Genomic DNA, 19,308 nt, shown 5'->3' with positions numbered 1-19,308 from the left:
CCCATTATAAAATTTCAAGACTGGTTCTAGAATCATTTTATCCAAGAATTTTTTCTTTTCCCAACTTTAAAATGTCATTTTCTTTAAAATCTCGTAAATGTCTTCTGCATAGAAATGATTTTCCTTTTATTTCACTTGTCAGTAAATCCTTTAGGAATTCTCTCTGAAAAGAAGCCTAATTCATCATTTGGTTGCTTTAATCACCATCACTTGTTTAAAAGTCTTATTAGTATGTAAACTCATTCCAATGCAGTGCTCCAAAATACCTCTAAAAAATTCGCAATAGACTAAACTTAGAGTAACCCATAATTAGATTTTTTTAATAGGACTTCTTACCAGCAGCTTTTTTTCATTATCTAGCTCTGTGTGATTGACCTCAGCCAGCCGTTGATGGGGCTGAAGTGGTGGTGAGGGTTTGGTAAAAGAAGAGGAAGCTCATCCCTGCAGAGGGGAGGGGGAAAGCAGTGTTGGTTCTTCCTTTAAAACAGTGTGGTTCCCCCAACCCGCATCATCATCATCCCCTGGGAACTTGTTAGAAATGCAAATTTTAGGGCCCTACGCCAGACCTGCTGGATCAAGCCATGCAGCTGATTCTGACATGTGCCTAAGTGCAAAGGACTCGGTTATTCAGATGTGGTATTGCCGCCGTATTACAGACAGAGGTCTAGCTTTAGAAACAGCTAGTTGAAAGTAATTGCCTTGACTGGCTCCAGTGACCACCCCCCCACCCCAGGAACATCACTCACGTACATGTACGTTCTCCTCATTTATCACTGATGGGTATATCGGGGAGTTTTTTACTCCAAAGAGCTGACAATCTGATTAGACTTGCTAATGAGCAGCAGCTATACTCTCCTGCTGCTTGTCACTCAGTGCAGGCAAGAAACAGCACACGCAGCAGACAAGAGCTTAGCAGTCAAACTTCTTCCACAGTCTGCAAGGGGAGGGTCCAGAGGTGTCATTTGACACTGACGATGACGTATTTACCTCTTACACAAAAGAGCCAAGGCAGAAAGACAAATAGAAGCTAACTTCTGCAAGTAGAAGCTGGATGGAAAGGGGAATGCTGACAGCTGCCTTGGCAGACTCCAACTCCAGCACCATGAACGGGTCCTTTGCTCACCTCCACTTTGCCGGCGGGTACCTGCCCTCTGACTCCAAGGACTGGAGGACCATAGTCCCAGCTCTCTTGGTGGCTGTCTGCCTGGTGGGCTTCGTGGGGAATCTGTGTGTGATTGGCATCCTCCTCCACAGTGCTTGGAAAGGAAAGCCATCCATGATCCACTCCCTGATTCTGAATCTCAGCCTGGCTGATCTCTCTCTCCTGATGTTTTCTGCACCTGTCCGAGCTACAGCATACTCCAGAGGTGTTTGGGATCTAGGCTGGTTTGTCTGCAAATCCTCTGACTGGTTCATCCACACGTGCATGGCAGCCAAGAGCCTGACAATCGTTGCAGTGGCCAAAGTATGCTTCATGTACGCATGTGACCCAGCCAAGCAAGAAAATATCCACAACTGCACCATCTGGTCGGTGCTGGCAGCCATCTGGGTTGTGGCTAGCCTGCTACCCCTGCCAGAATGGTTCTTTAGCACCACCAGGCATCACGCAGGTGTGGAAATGTGCCTCATGGATGTACCCGCTATGGCCGAAGAGTTCCTGTCCACGTTTGGTAAGCTCTACCCTCTCCTGGTATTTTGCCTTCCGTTATTCTTTGCCGGCTTTTATTTCTGGAGAGCTTATGGCCGATGTCAGAAACAAGGAACTAAGACTCAAAATCTCAGGAGCCAGATGCGCTCAAAGCAACTCACAGTGATGTTGCTGAGCATTGCCATCACCTCCGCTATTCTGTGGCTCCCTGAATGGATAGCGTGGCTGTGGATGTGGCACCTGAAGGCTGGAGGCCCGGCCCCACCGCAAGGTTTTATAGCCCTGTCTCAAGTACTAATGTTTTCCATCTCTTCAGCAAATCCTCTCATTTTTCTAGTGATGTCAGAGGAGTTCAAGGAAGGCTTAAAAGGCTTATGGAAATGGATGATAACCAAAAAACATCCAACTGCTTCAGAGCCTCAGGAAACACCCGCCGGTAACTCACAGGTCCTTCGTGACAATGTTCCATCTCCAGAATCCCCATCATCCATACCAGAGAAAGAGAAAACTGGCTCTCCCTCATCCAGCAAAGAGAAAACCGAGAAGGCAGAGATTCCCATCCTCCCTGATGTAGAGCAGTTTTGGCATGAGAGAGACACAGTCCCTTGTGTACAGGACAATGACCCTATCCCCTGGGAACACGAAGATCAAGAGACAGGAGGTGGTGATAAATAGTTTCAAAGCAAAACAAATTGCGATTACTGTTATTTATTTGTAATGCTGCTTATCAATATTGTTGACTTTGCCATATGAAACATAATAAAATTACCATTAGGAATTACAAAAATGCTTCGCAGTCTGCATTTCCAAAATGTGCAATTTGGTAAGTAGGACACCATATTAGAAGTAATAACTATGTTATAACCTGGTTATCCAGAGAATTAACTGTGTTGTTTGAAGATGCTTCTGTCACAAGTGATTAGAAAGGCCAGCTGTTTTGTCACTTGTCCACAATGGCTGTTTTACTGGGTAGTCCTTAGGACCAGCCGTGTACTGGCTGGAGTGGAGCTTATCTGTCAAAGGTTCAATCTCTTTACATTCAGTTTCTTCCTGAACCTGCTAACTCTAACTTCACTTATCAAACCTTATTGCACATAACCAGAGCTCAAAATCTACTTCTACTTGAGATTTTTAACACATAAATTTTAATGAGTTATCTTCATTTGCTTAAGAAATGTTCATTTACTTGATGAAAATCCATACAGAATTTCCATGACTGAAGGTTGAAGAATAAGGAACATCACCTTATTCCAACTCTGGGCTAATTTCAAACCATGGCTTATTTTGGCTAAGTTTAAGTAAATTCAGACTTTGCCTTATACTAAAATCTGCTTCACTGATCTTTTTAAAGCACCTCTGTGAGTCTTCAGTTTCTAAGTCTGGGGATTTTAGCAGCCTATCATGATATTCTATATTCTGATTTTGAGAAAGAACTTAAAAACCACCCTTAATTCTCTTCCAATTAACTCCTCTTCCAAAGAGTAGCAGGAGACAATCTTCTACAAACTGAAATCAATGTTTCTCCCAACATCTTCTTTCTCTCAAGATAAACTATAAGCTATGTTAACCGTATCATTATGGTTAATGATAAAGGTATTAACTGGTGAATGTAACCCTCAAATATTAAGATGGTGATCTTTCTTGTTAAATGAGCATTAAACATAGCCCTAACAATGAACCCTGCCCAACTTTTAAAATACTTCAGGGTTTTTAAGTTACAAAGACTATCAAGAGTAACCAAAGGGGGGGGGGGGGGGCGGGGAGTGGGGAAAAAGAGAGAGAGGAAGAAAGGGAGGAAGGAAGAGAGAAAGAGAGTTAGCATGGAAAAGAGAAAATTCAATGGACACAAGACAGAGAATCTGGCTAATAGTAAACAAGGCAATGCAGAAAAAGCAATAAAATTAAATTTTGTGTTCCCAAACATATTACCAGTATAATTTGAGTAACAAGCAATAACTTCAATTTACAGCATGGTAAAGCATACCCAATAAAACAATGATGATGATAACATTTCTTCCCCTATTAAATATAATAAAGACATTTATCCATGATTCTTGGTTACTCTAATGGAATTCTGGGATATTTTCACTGAGGGGTTCTCTCTGAAAAAACAAACAAAAAACTGCATTTAGGGCAAGCAGTGGAGAAAATATAAAAATATGCTGTGGATGGAATTTTTTTTTAATGTATAGTCTGTGGGTTTTTTGGTTTGTCCTTTATAAATGGTCATGATTTGCTTTTTTAACACAGAAGGTAAGGCTTTTTGCCTTGGTTCATAACATATTTCATTTTAAGGCTCACAAGAGGACATAAAGTACAGTTAACCCAAGTACCTAAAATACTGTCTTGTGAGACAATAGCTATATAATTGGATTACCTTTAAAACTGTGATGAACTATTTGAATTAAAGATTTTTATGTTCATTATCTATAGTAAATGTAGGATGTAAGCTTTCACTGTGTGACATTTTAACTTGTAATCAAATAAAAACAATTGTTTTACTTCAGATAGTTTTGGAGACTTAAAGCTGTCTTTGTCTTGAATGCTGCTTTCGAAATCATCATTGCACAAGGGGGCTTTACAGGGAGGTCAGACCTTAACACTTGCACAGGTATCAGAGCACAACGAACCATGTATTTTTAAAGAGCTTGCTGATAAGCTCCATATCAAAATGAAAATATTGAAAACACAATGTAATTAAAATGACCCTGTCATTAAGAACCTCATGGGGGGTAGGGGGGTATATTAGGAGTTTGGGATTAATATACACACACTACTATATATAAAACATAAACAACAAGGGCCTACTGTATAGCATAGGAAACTATACTCAATATCTTGTAATAACCTATAAGGGAAAGGAACCTGAAAAAGTATATACATATGTATAACTGAATCACTCTGCTGTAACCTGAAACTAACATGACACTGTAAATCAACTATACCTCAATTAAAAAAAAAAAAAAAAAAGAACCTAATATACAAAGTCCTTGCTCCCTTAAAGAAATCTGCACAGAAAAGTTTGATTTACACCTTAAGTGAAAAATCAATCCCAAATACTTTACAGCAAAAGTAGGAAACTAAAATAGGTATCACCAAACCATTTTCTTCACACTTTTCTATGGTGAGAAACGGAACATAGTGAGTAGGCAAACAATACTATGTGGAATTCAGAATAACAAAATAAAGCATTCTAGAAACTTCACCTTTGTAGGACAGTCCTATTCTATAATAGTTGTGTTCCTTTGGGCACGCATTTTGCTTCACTTCTGACAAGCTTCAAAATCACTCAATGGATTTATTAAAGAAAAAATCCTGTTAATTACCAATTTTATAGGTTAGACTTTAGTCAGATAACCCACTCCAGGTTGCTATATAAAGAACTCACATCATTTCTGTGGCGCTTCATATATTTAAGCTAAGCACTAAGTCACAGAGGTGTGACTGTATTTTTGTATGTGTGTGATGCGTGTCTGGGTCTGTATGCATACAACAAATACAAATACCGTAGTCCCTTTTTTTAGGTTTTGTTGCAATCACAGCAGGTGTGAGTTAACAGGGAAAACAATTTATCCTGTTAACATATATTTTTCTTAAACATTTTATTTATGTGGTAACTCAAACTAGCAATCTATGAAGTAATGAAATAGAGGGATCTTTTTAAACTGGGGAGGTAAAGCTAGAAAGAGCAATTGGGAATCAAAGGTAAGTTTCACGGTATGATGTGCATGACACATTGAAAGGAGTCCAAAAAGGCATTCATCATCAATATGTTAATATAAAAGACAAAAACAAGAAAACAGACAAAAATCAGCATCTTCTTGCTATGAAGCACTAAGGCACCGCTAAGAGACTGAGCACCAAAATGTCTCTTCACAAATTCCTTCCCTTTTATGATGCAAGTGATTTATTATATTCAAGCCTTTTAAAATGATGCGATATTCAAAATTTAAACTTTCTTTGTGCCAAATTACATTTGCTGCTGCTTTTAAGAACAGGTTTAAAAGAAGTATTTATAAATTATATAACAAAAATCATATGCAATCCATGTATATAAAAAGGGTTGGTTTATTGTAGTTCAAATACATAAACTGAACATTCAAACATCTTAAAATTAAACTTTAGAAACAAAAATTTAACATTCAAATAGGAGTACAGTTTACAGGGAACACCCAAGAAAGGTAATTTGTTGTCTAATCCAGAATATTGATAAAGATCGCTTAATGGTGAATAAAATGTGTTTAACAGCAGTCCTAGTCTGGTCAACATGTTAGTTATGACCGTGGTTCCATACCTGAGAAGAAATTACTAAATAAATCTTCTCTTAGGCTAAACAACAAGACTTGGCCTATAATTCAAAGGGGATAATCAAAGCACATAAGTGAACAAATAAAACTAAAGTGTTCTTTAGAGACAAAGGTAAAAGTATGTCCATTATAATAAGCTTAGCCTCTGGAAGATAAGAATTCAATTTTCAGTGTTTTGTCTTTTACCCGCTTTAAAAAACAAAATCAAAACAAAACAAACCCCAACTTAGGTTTTTCTGGAGTCTGTGGTATCTGCATCTTGCAAGTTCAAACCACAAATGCTCTTACGTCTTGCATGTATTATAACACTGCTAGAAAGAACGTCACCAAAAGTCACTGACTTCCACACCTCATAAAAGGATAATTTTTTAGCTTCAAGATTTTAGATTTACTAGAGACAGCCTGTATTTGAGTATGCAAGTCAGTCATGCCACACAAAGAAAAGCATAAATATTTCCAAAGTGTTCTCTGTTCAGAAACTGTTCACGGATGCTTCTCCTTCTGTTCATCAGATGGTTTTGCAATAGTTTGACTAATGCACATACATGTAAAAATCTGAAAATTGGCTCATGCAAGCGTTTTGAATTAACAGACACCCCTGTGGAAGAGTATTCAGAATTATTTTGTTGATCGTCTTGTGGGCTCTGATGCTGTGGGAGGTGGGGGTGGACCCCGGCGATCCAGGTCATCCACATATGCCACAATCAGTTTGCGCCTCTCCTCTGGCACACAGTCTAGTACTAGATACCGTTTGTCATTCTGCAAAATTTTTTCTACATCTTTCAGGTGCTGATCAGATTCCTGGATTAGCTTTTTGGATCTGAAATAAGAAAAGAAGTCCAAGAATTACTGACTGCTGTTCATAGGTCTTTCAGAAATGAGCTGGAAATGTCCATCTAGTTCCTAATTGTGTTTCCATTTTTTTTTTTTTTTTTTTTTTAAGAAAAATTTCACTGCAGTGGTCACCTTTGTAAGTCGCCTCAGCAAAGACTCCAAGGAGTGAAAGGGCCTCAGAAGCTGAATTACCCTCCCACCCCTACTGGTGGTCCCTCCAGATCAGGGCTGAGGGTGGGTGGGTAAATCTTGCCCGTGCTGTACCTGTTCTGTGGATGAACAGAGGACTTCAGTCTGCGGGGCTGCCAATCCCAGCATCTTTCACAAGCTTTCACTTTCACATCTGTCACTAAATTAACTATAAAAATGTAGAAAGAAGTCTTACTTCACATCTAATTTAAAAGCCCAAGCTGATGCAAAACATTAAGGATCCTGACCAAAAAATCCAATCACAAAATACCTAAAAACCACACCCTCAGCACTATCTATCCTCCCGTGCACATACCCTTCATTAAGATGTTTCAAATTTTTCTCTTAAAAGAAGAAAAGCTGGAGCATGAAACAAAAATGGTTTCCTGCATACTGATTGCTAAGCAATGTAAAATTGTTCTCCCGATGACAACTTGCTGGGGGTGGGGAACTACTGGGTATGTTACAGAGAAAATTTGTTTTAAAGCTCTGATTTTATAATTTAAAGTTTTAATTTAAAAGTATCCAGCAAACTGCTTTCCTCTGAGAAAAAATGTTTTTGCTGAGCTCAAATAAGATGATTTCAAACTTTAGAATGAACACTGAATAGTCTTCAGAGGAGGCAAAGATAACTGATAGTGAAAGTTTTTTTTTTTTAAGTCTCTTCATGAAATACAATTCTTATATATTTGGAAATACTTCTAAAAAAGCAGTGAAGTGAAAACAAAAGTATGTTTAAAAACTGGATGGGTGGGTAACACAAAATAAGAATTAACATCTGGGCCCTTTCTTTGAAAAAAAAAAGAGAAAAAAGAAAGAAAAAAGGTAAGGGTAGATATGGGCTGTATTCAATCTTTGATAAAGTTGCCTTCTTCTTACTCCTAAAAATTAATAATGTCAACATGTGTGTGAATGCAAAGTATGCTTTGGCCATCAGAGTAAGGACTAGTAAAGACAATGACTGCTGATATGAAACATTTCATTGCACACACCTATATGTTATAAATTTGGTCTCTTTCAAAAGCGTCCTGAAGTCAGCTTTGGCTGTGATGTATTTGTCTCTGATGTATTCTTCAAACTCTCTTTGTTTTTTCTGCAAAAGGACAATAAGATTAGGGGGGAAAATTCTACTAATTCCAAAATTAGTATCAATTATTTATTAAACAAGTAACCTGTAAGTCACGACATAAAAAAATTCAAAAGAAAAAGGCAATAAGGTATGTTTTGTCCATGTAACATTCATTAAAAAGGAAAATCTGCAGTGTACATTTTTAGGGGAAAAAGCAAGAATGAGGAACCATATATTAGTAGTAGCTAAAACTTCAGGGCTTGCTATGTGCTACATTGTGCTGAGGGTTTTATAAGATATCTCCTTTACCCTTCATAACAACCTCAAGGGGTAGACACTCTGAAAAATAAGGAAATTAAGGGTTAAATGTGCATTCCTAAAGACTATTTATATCTTCAAGCACAAAAATAATGTGGCATAATTTATAAGATAATGCTCAGAACTTTAATAAGTTCAACTGAGCGTTTAGCTCAGTAAGGGAGCTTGGTAAGGGAATAGCAAAAATAAGTATAAACTCTGAGCTTTAAAAAAAAAAAAAAAAAAAAAAAGACCTTATTATCAATTCTAAAAATCAGAAAAGTTAGAGACTGAGACTGGATCTCTCAGCTATCTGTCTACCACTCTTTTCCAACCACGTATATTTTGTGGTCCACACATCTAAAATTCCACCTAATGGAGTAGGAGGGGGAAGAATATTATTAGATCATGGGCTTTCTGGACTCTAGACCTAGAGAAACCAACCAGGACAGAATGATGGGAAGAAGGAACATATGAAGGCTGAGGGACAAAATGGACTGGAATGAGCTACACTTTCCTTGACATCATTCACTATTTCAGACCCTTGGTGAGTTCTTCTCCTACACAGGAGCCAGAGTGCACCAGAAGAGAGCTCAGCTTCTACAAACCTCACACATCTGAGGTTCCCCTACTCCAAAGTCTCTGGAGCATATAAGAACTAGAGATCATGTTATGTTTTTCTGCTAGCGTGGCTGTAAGAGTCAAGCACTTTGATAGCCTGGTACCAATTGCCAGGCTCAATATATCTATCTAGTGGGACCTGACTATACAATAAATAAAACCTATAGCTTCATTAGTCTCTTAGAAGATCCCAAAACACAGGCTTAACCCCAAGGATTAAATTTTTAAAGTTCCTCTTGTGCTGTCTTGTTAATATACTGTACAAGACAGAAAATATAAACTTGAAATTCAGATTTATTTCTCATACACTTAAAAGTTATTCACTTAAAACCATCAACTTCATTTCAGTCAAGATACTAGTGCTGCTGATTAAGCACCCAATTAATATTTATAAACTGAAAGTAAATCTCAGACAAAATTTTCTTACCCTGTCACTGGAGGAGAACTTAATGCACCGAGGATCTTCCTTAATGATTTTTTTTACTTCTTTCCATGTGGATGTTAAGGTGATCTTTGAAAGACAAGTGAATAAAAAACATAAATAGAACTCACTTTTACTGAGGGGATCAAAGTGCAGCACATATGGTACATAATATTACACTGACCTGCAATCTCTTGTAATGCCCAAGCATAACCGGACTAAGTTAGGGACAGGGAAGCAGCTTTAATGCAGTTTCTTTTTGTTGGCTTACCACAAGAGTTATGTTCATGGCCATACTTTCAAGGTGACCTAAGACAATCACCTGCAAACCCTGTATCTCCATGGGCAACATCATAACTTCTGAAGAAACCATCACCAAAGAGAGATCAGATAAATAGGAGCAAAACCTGAACAAAGGGTACAAACTGCCAAACAAGAGGGCCACGGTACCAAATTGAAAATGGAGCAAAAGAAGGAATCTATTAACTCTATCATCAGGAAGCATCAATGATCACACACAGCTAAGGACATATGGAATTACTAAGGGAGCAGATACGAACTTAAAAACTGCAAAAGGAAGTAACTTCTAAACAGTGAAAATACCATCAACATTTTACTTAAGCAAACGAACAAAAAAATCGGAGAACAAAGTATCATAAAACCCATGAACTCCAGTAATGGGTCTAAAGAGAAGGACATTAAAAGTCATATCAATGTTTTACTTTGGGAATTATTAACAAAGATTCATCTAGATTAAAGTAGGAAAGTAAGAGCCGCTTACTGCAGAAGTTTCATCCAAAAGTTGCCTAAAGTGCTCCCTCTTCTTTTTGGTAAGTGCTTCAATGTGTTCATTAAAAAGCTTCTCTTTCTCTTCTCTTTCCAACAAGGATCCAGATTCCCAGCGGTGATCTTTCCGAAGAGTCCTCCGAGTATCAGACCAGGACACATCTGAAGAACGTACCTAAAAATAGAGAATGGTATCTATCACCAAACAGACTTACCTTTTCATATTTCATCAATAAAAGAATCATTTATTTGGTTTAGGAACAATACACTTATTAATAAAAGAAGTTTCTGATGACTCCATCTCAGTCAAGCAGTCACTGAAAATCTCACCTCCCAGAGCTCACCTAAGCTATGTAGTATGGGTTTAGAGGTGGCAAGGATGAAGAGAGGATATCTCCCATCAACCATGGTCCCTAAGAACTTTAAGTACCTAGGTACTCTCCTGAACATCTTACCAACTTCTGGTAGTAGCAGAAATGGATATAAATAAAAGAGGAAATACACCATCTCACAGCACAAGCAGCTCACCAGATAAAAAAATTTTTTCTTGAGCTCAATTTGGGACTTAACTACATCCTGGAAGTGACACTTTCACACACAAGCAGGAATTAACTTCATTAACAAGATAACAGGTCTGGCTGGTTCAGCAACCAGCAGAAAGGTATGCTGCATGGATGGTAATGGCATTACAAGTTAAGTCACACCTCTGCCAATGCTAAGAAATATGGGATGCTGAAAAGACAGAAAAGTAAGAAAGAAGAAAAATATAAAAACATTTATTTAACCAACATTTATCAAGCACCTAAAAACATGTCAGGTGAACACTGAACTTGGCACTGGGAATACTAAATAAATAACACAGTTATGTCCTCCTTCAAAGGGCTTACTTTTTGTAGGGAAGATAGGCATATAAGCAAAGAACTGCACTAACATGTAATAAGTGCTGCAAAGGTATATGCTGAGCACAAGTTTGGTAAATGGCAACAGTGAGATCAAATCTGCCTAGATGGGTCAGGATCAGCCTTACAGACAGATACTTGAGTGTGCTCCTCAAGAATGACAAAGTTTGCCACTGTGGTGGGAAATTTAAAAGCATTATAGGTGGAGGGATTGGCATGTGTAATGACAGCATTCATTAAACGTTAAGTATGGTTCATTAAAGGTAAGTTCAGCAAGGCTACAGCTTAGGGGGCAAGAGAGGAAACCAAAAAGGATAAGGTAATATGAAGGTAGGAAGTCAAGGAATGAACAGTTTTTTATATTATGCTAAGGAGACTGAATTTGAAATGTAGGCAACTTCCAGAAGTAGGGAGGACCTTAACCTTCTTCAAGTAACAGGGAGAGTGACAAGATCACCAGATTTGCTTTTTACAAAGACTTCTGTGATTGCAATAAAGAGGATGAATTTGGGGGAAGCAGAGGCAGAGAGAGAAAACAAGAAACAACTGTAATTGTCCAGAGAACAGAAAAAAGTCATTGAAAACAGATCAGCAGAAGCAAGGGAAGAAATCAGAAGAAGCAACAGGAGTGATGAGAAGAGACTTGTTGAAAGAAAGAAAAGAAACAGTAGGAGAGACAGTGACAAAGAGAAGAGGAAAAAACAAGTAGAACAGCAGAGTGGTCTGGGGGCATTCGGTGTAGGGACAAAAAACCCTACCTACCTCAACAACCCTGGATAATACAGAAGGATTTTAAAAAAAAATCCCAGGGGTCAGTACACCTCCAGTCCTACATTCCATACTGTCTACATGTACAATAACTGATCATTACAATGATGACCCAAATCATCAAAAGATGAACTTATGTTCACAACACTTTATTACTATGACATGCAAGTGTGATGATTTAAGATGACTTCATCAAGGAAAATTTTTTTAAAAACTTTGAGACTAAAAGATCATGAATTTTCATACAAAACATCAAACCTCTGAAAATTTTAAATAACTAGGGTTTTCCTATTCTAATGGTGTTAATACCAAGTATTCAATTTAAAAATACTTTATAGGTAACTTACTAACTTATATCTCTGAGTCAATTTAAAGAATATTAAAATGTCCACTAATGAAGTAATATAATAGATTTCTAATATCCAGTACTTCAGAGAAAAAAGCAAAATAGTAATACCATATCAGACAGAAGAGCCTTGAAATTCTGGATAGCTTCTTCTCGTTTGTGCTGTTCTCTCTCTCGATCTATTTCTTTTGTTTGCTCTGAACGAGCCTTCTGCACCTCTCTTTCTCGTTCTCGAAGGCTTGCCTCAATGCGGGCTTGCCTTTCAAGCTCCTTTTCTTTTTCTGAGTCTAAATTCTGTAAAAGTGAAATTACATTAACCTTCTTACTAACTCCATCAAAATATGACTCCACAGAATAACTAGTTTGCCAAATACAAAATTTCAAACCTAGTTTTTAACCAATATACCTAAACACTCATTTCAAAGTCAACTACTAGAGAGTCTATTAGGAATACCAACAAGAAAAATTCTAAACCCAAAACAGTAGCAAATGCCTTTATACTGCAATTAAGAATTTTACTATTCCATGGTTACTATATGAGTAAACACAATGGTTACCTTGGCTATTTTTTCAATGTACTGTTTGAAAAGGTCTTCTCTCATTGATGAACTATCCACTGCTTTGTAACGTGGATCACTTTCTACTTTGTCTTTTACTTTGCTCCATCGAGACTGACTGTCCAAGTGATGATTAGATAATAGTTCAAAGAAATCTGATTTTATCTGTATTTCAAAACAGGTGTGAGGTGGGAGGAAAACAATATGCCATAAGAAATTCCTCATATATAAATGTTTACAACTAGAAAAAAAGTTCACTTACCTTAAAGATGAGAATAACTTTTTTAATGCAGTTAGAGCAGAATTTTAGTAAAAAAGATCAGAATTGCTCTTTTACGAGAAATATAAAAATCAATACACATACAGGCTCTCATTTAAAATCTACCAAATTCAAAATAAATCATATTCAATGAAATTATTCAAATATAGAAACAACTTTTTTATGTTGTTTGTAACTTTTGATCTCAGAACTGCCACGTTTTTATGAAGAATATGAATTTGCCATTTGCCATAAGATTCAGGCTTATGAACTAATGGCAAAAATACTTTAACATCAAGATAGCAAGAATATTTTTAAAAGTAGATGAATAAAACTGTTTGTTAAAATTAACAAGGGAATTTAGAACCAGTTGAGCACAAAGAGCAAGTCTTATTCATTACAAATCTGAAATGATACTGTCAAATGTGTAAAAACAAACAAACAATAAACTTTTACATTTTGGTTTTAATAAAGAGCAATGTTTTTACCTTTATATGTAAGAAAATTATAGAATTTCGATGGTCATAATTAGTCATTTCTAAAAAAACCACTACATTCAGATTTCCTGTGCTCTTTAGCCATTAAACATGTATGCCTTCACCAGAATATAAGTGTCAATGAAATTAACGTTCTTAACAAATCAAGTACCAAGTTAGTAACATTATACTAAAGGTATTAAATAATATTAACCTTTTAGTGTCAACATATACAATACTTAGAACGTCTCTTCCAAATTGTTAAAACTGGAAAAATTTGTTAGAATTGTTAAAAATTTTACCTTTTTAATAAGAGAAGAAAAGAATAAACAAGGCATTTGTTTTCATGCACTTTGAGGACCTCTTCTAAAATTCAGTCGCATTTAAATTATTATGTACTGCTACTAGGGAAGACCTCCAAGGTAGCTAAAGTCATTTCAACAGAGGATTCTGACCAGGTCAAGAACCTCTCCTCCCCATAGGAATTAAACATGTTACCTTCCTACTTGACCAAGGGAATGAGAAATGAGAAATGGAATCAGAATTTTTGTGTGGGCACAAAATAAATGAATCATTCCTTCTGCCTATTTCAACCCTCTCACTTCTCACTGTAACCTCATTTCTCCTAATAGAGGATTAAAAGGGAGGTAAATGTCCTTTCTAGAAAACACTTGTAAGGTTATAAAAAACAGAGCTTCTGCATTAGAGAACTTTTTAAAAGATGAGCTATTCAGCTGTGGATTTCTCCACTCACCTAACTTGGCTCTTGACTGTTTGGATTAATGAGAAATAACTCATAAGCCCAATATTTCTAGATGGCAATAAAGAAACTACTTGAGGTAGCGGTGTAACATTACTTTTCTGTTCATCTGTCTAACTTTGTATCTGACACAATGAACACCAAATTCCCAGATGCATGGGATAACTAGAAGGCAAAATTTACGTTAAATGAAACATGTAAGCTGTATCAAATAGGAATCTTTCTAAGCCATAAGAATATACATTAACTTAAAAATATTTCAAACATTAGACATGAAGCCTATAAAGAATTATCATATAGTTAAAAAAATATATGATGTATAAACAAAGTGAACTTTAAATAAAATTTAACTTCTTTCACTGTAGATATTACCATGACAGGTTACAAATGGCTTACCGAAGCTGCTTTTTATATGAGAATTATTTAACAACTGCATAAATGTCAATTTCCATTAGCAACAGTTCAAGGTCTACTGTCCCTATTTTCTTCTCTCCAAAAATGGAAGTACCTTACCAACTAAGCTGTTTAGTTAAAAAGGGAGAAATAGTTTCCTCAGCCTAATGTACTGAAACAAAAATTGCTCAGCAGCTAATTCAAAAGAGAGGGAAGAGAGAAAAATGCCAACGTCATAAGAGGATTAACTCCATTATATGCAACTTCAAATCTGTTGTTCCAAAAAATAAATTATTTGAAACATAATTTAATAAAAATTGGTTATAATAATAATAATAAATTATAATCAAATAAACAAAAACTAGAGGGTAGCTACTTTGGTAAACAAAACAGTCCAATAAAACAGCTTTGGGGGCATTTTTTATAAAACTACCAGTGAAAAGCTACATGAAAATGATGATTGCACCCTTTAGCTTGAAAATGCCTCCTAAAGGGAAAAAAAAGGATTTCACCAAAAGTCAATGCCCTTCACAGGTTTTTGACTCAGCAAGTAATTAGCTTTAAATTTTTACTATTCAGCTATTGATTCAATTGTCTCAATGTTACAAAGACCAGTTAGGAATCTTAAGAACAAAGAAACTCCAATATACCAGTTTACCATTCAATTACACATAGCTAAAATGCCATTCTTAAAAAATGTACTGCCAATGTACTTCATAAAAATAAATACACAGTGAAAGTCATGAAGTGATAAAACTTCATTAACCAGATACTTCTCAAAATTTGAGTATAAAAAGTACATTTAAACCTTTACAAAGATTTCTGCTTTCATAACCTAGTTAGCAATTGATTTTTCATTCTTTAAATTGACTGAGAAAGTTTTACTTTGGTAATTTCCTTTTTTTTCAATGTAATAGTACAAAGATAAACCTTTAATTTAGAGAATTCAAATTTTACAATCAAAAGAAAGTAAAGCTGAATATATTAAGTTTATTTAGATGTAATGTCTATTTAATTTCTTATTTTAATTAACACATCCTGGGCACAACTCTCATTACTTCATAAGGAAAAAGACTAAAAAAAATGTAATGTACCGGAACTGTGGGAGGCTAAAGTGACCACACAGAGAGATATCAATGCTTTCCTCACTAGAGAATCCCATAATACTTTGCGTAGCAGTGACTGACAGCTCTCAGACCAAACTGATTGACAGGCCACACAGCACAAAACTGTAAAGCCTATCCACTTGTTATAAAACAGAATACATAAAATAATTACCAAAAAAAGTGTTTAGAAAAAGAACATCAGTTACAAATGCAAAGAGAAAAACATTCAATTTGTTTAAAAGCAATCATACGATATCAATCATTTATTTACTTGGTTTTCTTTAAAAAAACAGGTTCTTACTAAAAGTCAAAAGTAGCAAACAATTCACTGACATGATTCTAATTCAACAGTCAAAATGTTTATGCAGAACTCAACCTTGCACATTTCCTCTGAGAAGCATAATCATTTACCAAAGACAGTCAACAGTGAAATAATTCTGGAAAAATCTACCTTGAAGCATAATAAATCAGATAATCAGGAAATTTCAGTTATTTCTGACAAAAGTTATTTCACCTAATACTGTTGCTATTTTCAATGAAAGAGGCTTCCTCCCAACAAAAGTGGTGTTACTTCCATAACAACATTTCTTAATAGAATCTGTAATATTTTAACTTTCTAGAATAAGAGGCAATTTTAAATGTCAAGAATGATAAAGCTTCAGAGGTTCTTTTTCTCTATTCACAAAGCAGACAGGGTCACTAAGGAGAGTGGCTGTTATGTTTTGATGGTTTACACACCACTGGTGCCACCTCCCTACCAGTCTGCCTCCTCAGTGGTGAGCTCCTCTCCACTCCTGACACCACTATCAAATGACATTTGGAATTCATTAATCTTTAATAGCTGACCTTTAATTCTGATAAGCAATAATTCATATGTAAGATATGTTTACTAAAAGATTAGAAAGTCACTAAAGTGCTATCTTTTAGAGGGCAAAAAATATAAAGAAGCTTTTTGAAAAACTTAAATGTTACTACCTATAAAGAACCTTGAAATCTTAGGCAGGCACCAGTGAAGAGATAGGCCTAATAACCAGTTCTGGGTTTACTGCGCATCCTAGTATTAATAAAATTTAAAGAAAATCTATGCAGCTTAGTGACACTACTAAAATGTATGCATTATGGAAGTAAAGTGATATTATAAACAACTGTAAAAGTTAACTTAAAAAGCTAAACAATAAATGTGCGTCCTGTTATTTATGCCCATGAATGAGATTAGAAACACAGCACCAGCTCAGTCCCTTCCCATTCACACTCCCATCAATCACACCACTGGAACTAAAACCATCTTACCTTCTCACCTCTGGTCTTCGAATCTTCTTTCTCTTTCTTCCTTGCAGCTGCCACAAATTCATTAAACAAGGCTTCTCGATCTTTCATCTTTTCAATTGCTTTGAATCTTGAATCTTTAGCATGCTTGGCTGCAAATTCACTAAAAGTAGCTCTGTAACAAAATGGCAAGTGTGCTAACTTTGGTAGAGCTATTTCTACTTGTAGAAAGGTATAGCAGACGATACCATCTTCCCAGTAAGAATATGTGCCAACAAGACAATGAGTCCCAACATCTGCCTACAGAAAGGAGTGAAAAGGGCTGAAGAGTGAAAATGTGGTTAGAGATCTGTATACTATCAGCATGATGTTAGGGGGATAGACATCTGAGAGCAAAGAATTTGTGTGCTTCAAGAGACTTAAAGAGTCCATCTATTTCCACCCTAAGATGAGGCTGAATTCTTGCTTCCAGCCATGGTGGAATAACTCTTACTGAATTAGCTCTCCTTCCATAAGCAACTATAAATCCAGACAAAATATATGAGGCAACTGATTTCAAGCAGTGGACAACAGGTAGAGTAAGACTGAGGTAAGAAGCCCCGTGGCACTGTGCCTCAGGACAATTTCCCAAAATGCAAAGAGGTAGAGTCCAAGCAGAGTACAGTGGTCCCAATGAGCTAGAAGCAGCAGAGATCAGAGTTTCGGTGCTAAAATGGCAGGGGAATAAGCTATAGAAAGAGGGTACTACCCCAAAAGAATACCATTTTGAAATCCCTCATGCATAAGTAGACAGCCAAGGCCAAGCTATAAACCAGCAGAAAGACCACTCCCGGTACCAAACTGCTACATGCTTAAGAGCAAAAAAGAGATACCAGACACTGAGTAGTGCTGGAAAAAGAACAATATTAAGACAACAAAGCCCACAAAAGATTCACAAGGGAGACAAAGTCGGAAGTTTGACAAAAACACCTCCCACTTTCTGAGATCCATACTAACAAAGCATAAAATCAAACCTAAAATTAAAGTGACTGGCCTGTAATTGGCCTGCTAAAATAAGAATACACACTCTTGAGAGAAAGGTAACAGATTCGAGTCTCTACCTATTATCCACAATTTCTAATATTCAATTAAAAATCACTAAACATACAAAGAAACATGGAATCCATACGAAAAAAAAATTTTAAGCCAATAGAAATTATCCCAGGATGCCCAGATGTTGTTTTAGGTATAGACAAATCCTTTAAAACTATTACAATTATATTGGAAGAATTAAAAAATATGTTCAAAGAATTTAAAACATGATCTTAATGGATGAACAATTAGGGAGTTTCAGCAGAGATATGGAAAATTAAGGTCTATGGGGGCTAATGAAACTAAGTATTAAAAAGGTTTCTTCATGAATAAAAGGCATTTATAATGCTTTCATATATTTGGATATATTTCACCTTATATAATAAGAATTCACTCTTATAATAAACACTCCCATATTTAGCATGTTTTTAGAGGTGAAAAATAAAGCTTACTTTCCCCTATAAAACTACTTATCTCAATTCAAAAATAAAACATCTCCTCTTAGGTATTAAAACAAAGATTAAATTACTACTTTAATTATCAAGAAAAAACTGGCTGGTTAACTTTAGAATTTAGAGTTTAAAACATCAACTGAAGACTAGGCGTACTACTCACTGCTAACATTTGCTATTTTTAAGCTTTGCTCACCAAAGCCAGATTCTAACAATCTTTTTGTATGCAACTGGTATTACTCACAATATCTAACGTCATTAATTCAACATTTTTAATAAAAGGATACATTGCAAAACTGGGTATGTCACCATACATATACATACAATGGATACATAACCATAATAAAATTATATGGTAAAATAAAAATGCATACCCCAGAAAAGGGATCATATGTAGTCCATTAAATCTATTTTCTTTTCATGATAAATTAAGTATACCTTGCTTTATAATTTTAAGACAAAAAAAGCAATTATTACTGATTAAATAAACTTTTTAAAATGTAAAATCAATGTATAAAAGTGAGAAATTCAATTATTTTATACATATTTATATTATTTAAAATAGGTTAAAAAATATGTAAAATATATTTTTTACGAGAAGAGACTAAAATGAAGTTTTAGCATTAGATTCCCATACAGATGTTTTCATATGACTCATCTTTTAATTCCAAAAATGCTACTTTATAACAGACAAGGTATAAGAATCCTTTGCAGGAAAAAAGTGAGGTGGATGGTTGGTTGGTGGTAGGGGATGGGAAAGAGCATAGTGACTCGGAGTTGACC

General features: G+C 35.8%; 2 protein-coding genes across 15 annotated transcripts in view; one reads left to right on the top strand and one right to left on the bottom strand.

The window, feature by feature from the left end:
* The first annotated feature begins 506 nt into the window (after positions 1-506).
* On the top strand, positions 507-4,154 carry GPR151 (G protein-coupled receptor 151). The gene has a single exon (XM_082382751.1). The coding sequence runs from the start codon at positions 1,052-1,054 to the stop codon at positions 2,321-2,323; it is 1,272 nt and encodes a 423-aa protein (XP_082238877.1). The 5' UTR covers positions 507-1,051; the 3' UTR covers positions 2,324-4,154.
* Positions 4,155-5,698: 1,544 nt separating this feature from the next.
* The window catches only part of TCERG1 (transcription elongation regulator 1), a 58,908-nt gene continuing 45,298 nt past the window's right edge, over positions 5,699-19,308 (bottom strand). For 10 of the 14 annotated variants that reach the window (XM_082382645.1, XM_082382650.1, XM_082382651.1 and 7 more), the window contains 7 exons: positions 17,027-17,177; positions 12,743-12,907; positions 12,297-12,479; positions 10,168-10,347; positions 9,393-9,476; positions 7,971-8,071; positions 5,699-6,775 (listed from right to left, as the gene is read on the bottom strand). In XM_082382645.1, the coding sequence (XP_082238771.1) occupies positions 6,574-6,775; positions 7,971-8,071; positions 9,393-9,476; positions 10,168-10,347; positions 12,297-12,479; positions 12,743-12,907; positions 17,027-17,177 (1,066 nt within the window). In that variant the 3' untranslated portion in view covers positions 5,699-6,573. Of the gene's footprint in view, positions 6,776-7,053; positions 7,148-7,970; positions 8,072-9,392; positions 9,477-10,167; positions 10,348-12,296; positions 12,480-12,742; positions 12,908-17,026; positions 17,178-19,308 lie in introns of all 14 variants that reach the window. The other 4 variants (XM_082382646.1, XM_082382648.1, XM_082382649.1 and 1 more) reach the window with 2 other exon arrangements.

The sequence above is a fragment of the Balaenoptera borealis genome (assembly GCF_965194805.1).
Source record: "Balaenoptera borealis genome assembly, chromosome: 2".
NCBI lineage: Eukaryota > Metazoa > Chordata > Mammalia > Artiodactyla > Balaenopteridae > Balaenoptera > Balaenoptera borealis.
This window is presented reverse-complemented; position numbering and strand designations above follow the sequence as displayed.

What these genes read in the sequence shown, in the direction of transcription:
- GPR151 (XM_082382751.1), top strand. Translation starts at nt 1,052, where the DNA reads ATGGAAAGGGGAATGCTGACAGCTGCCTTGGCAGACTCCAACTCCAGC.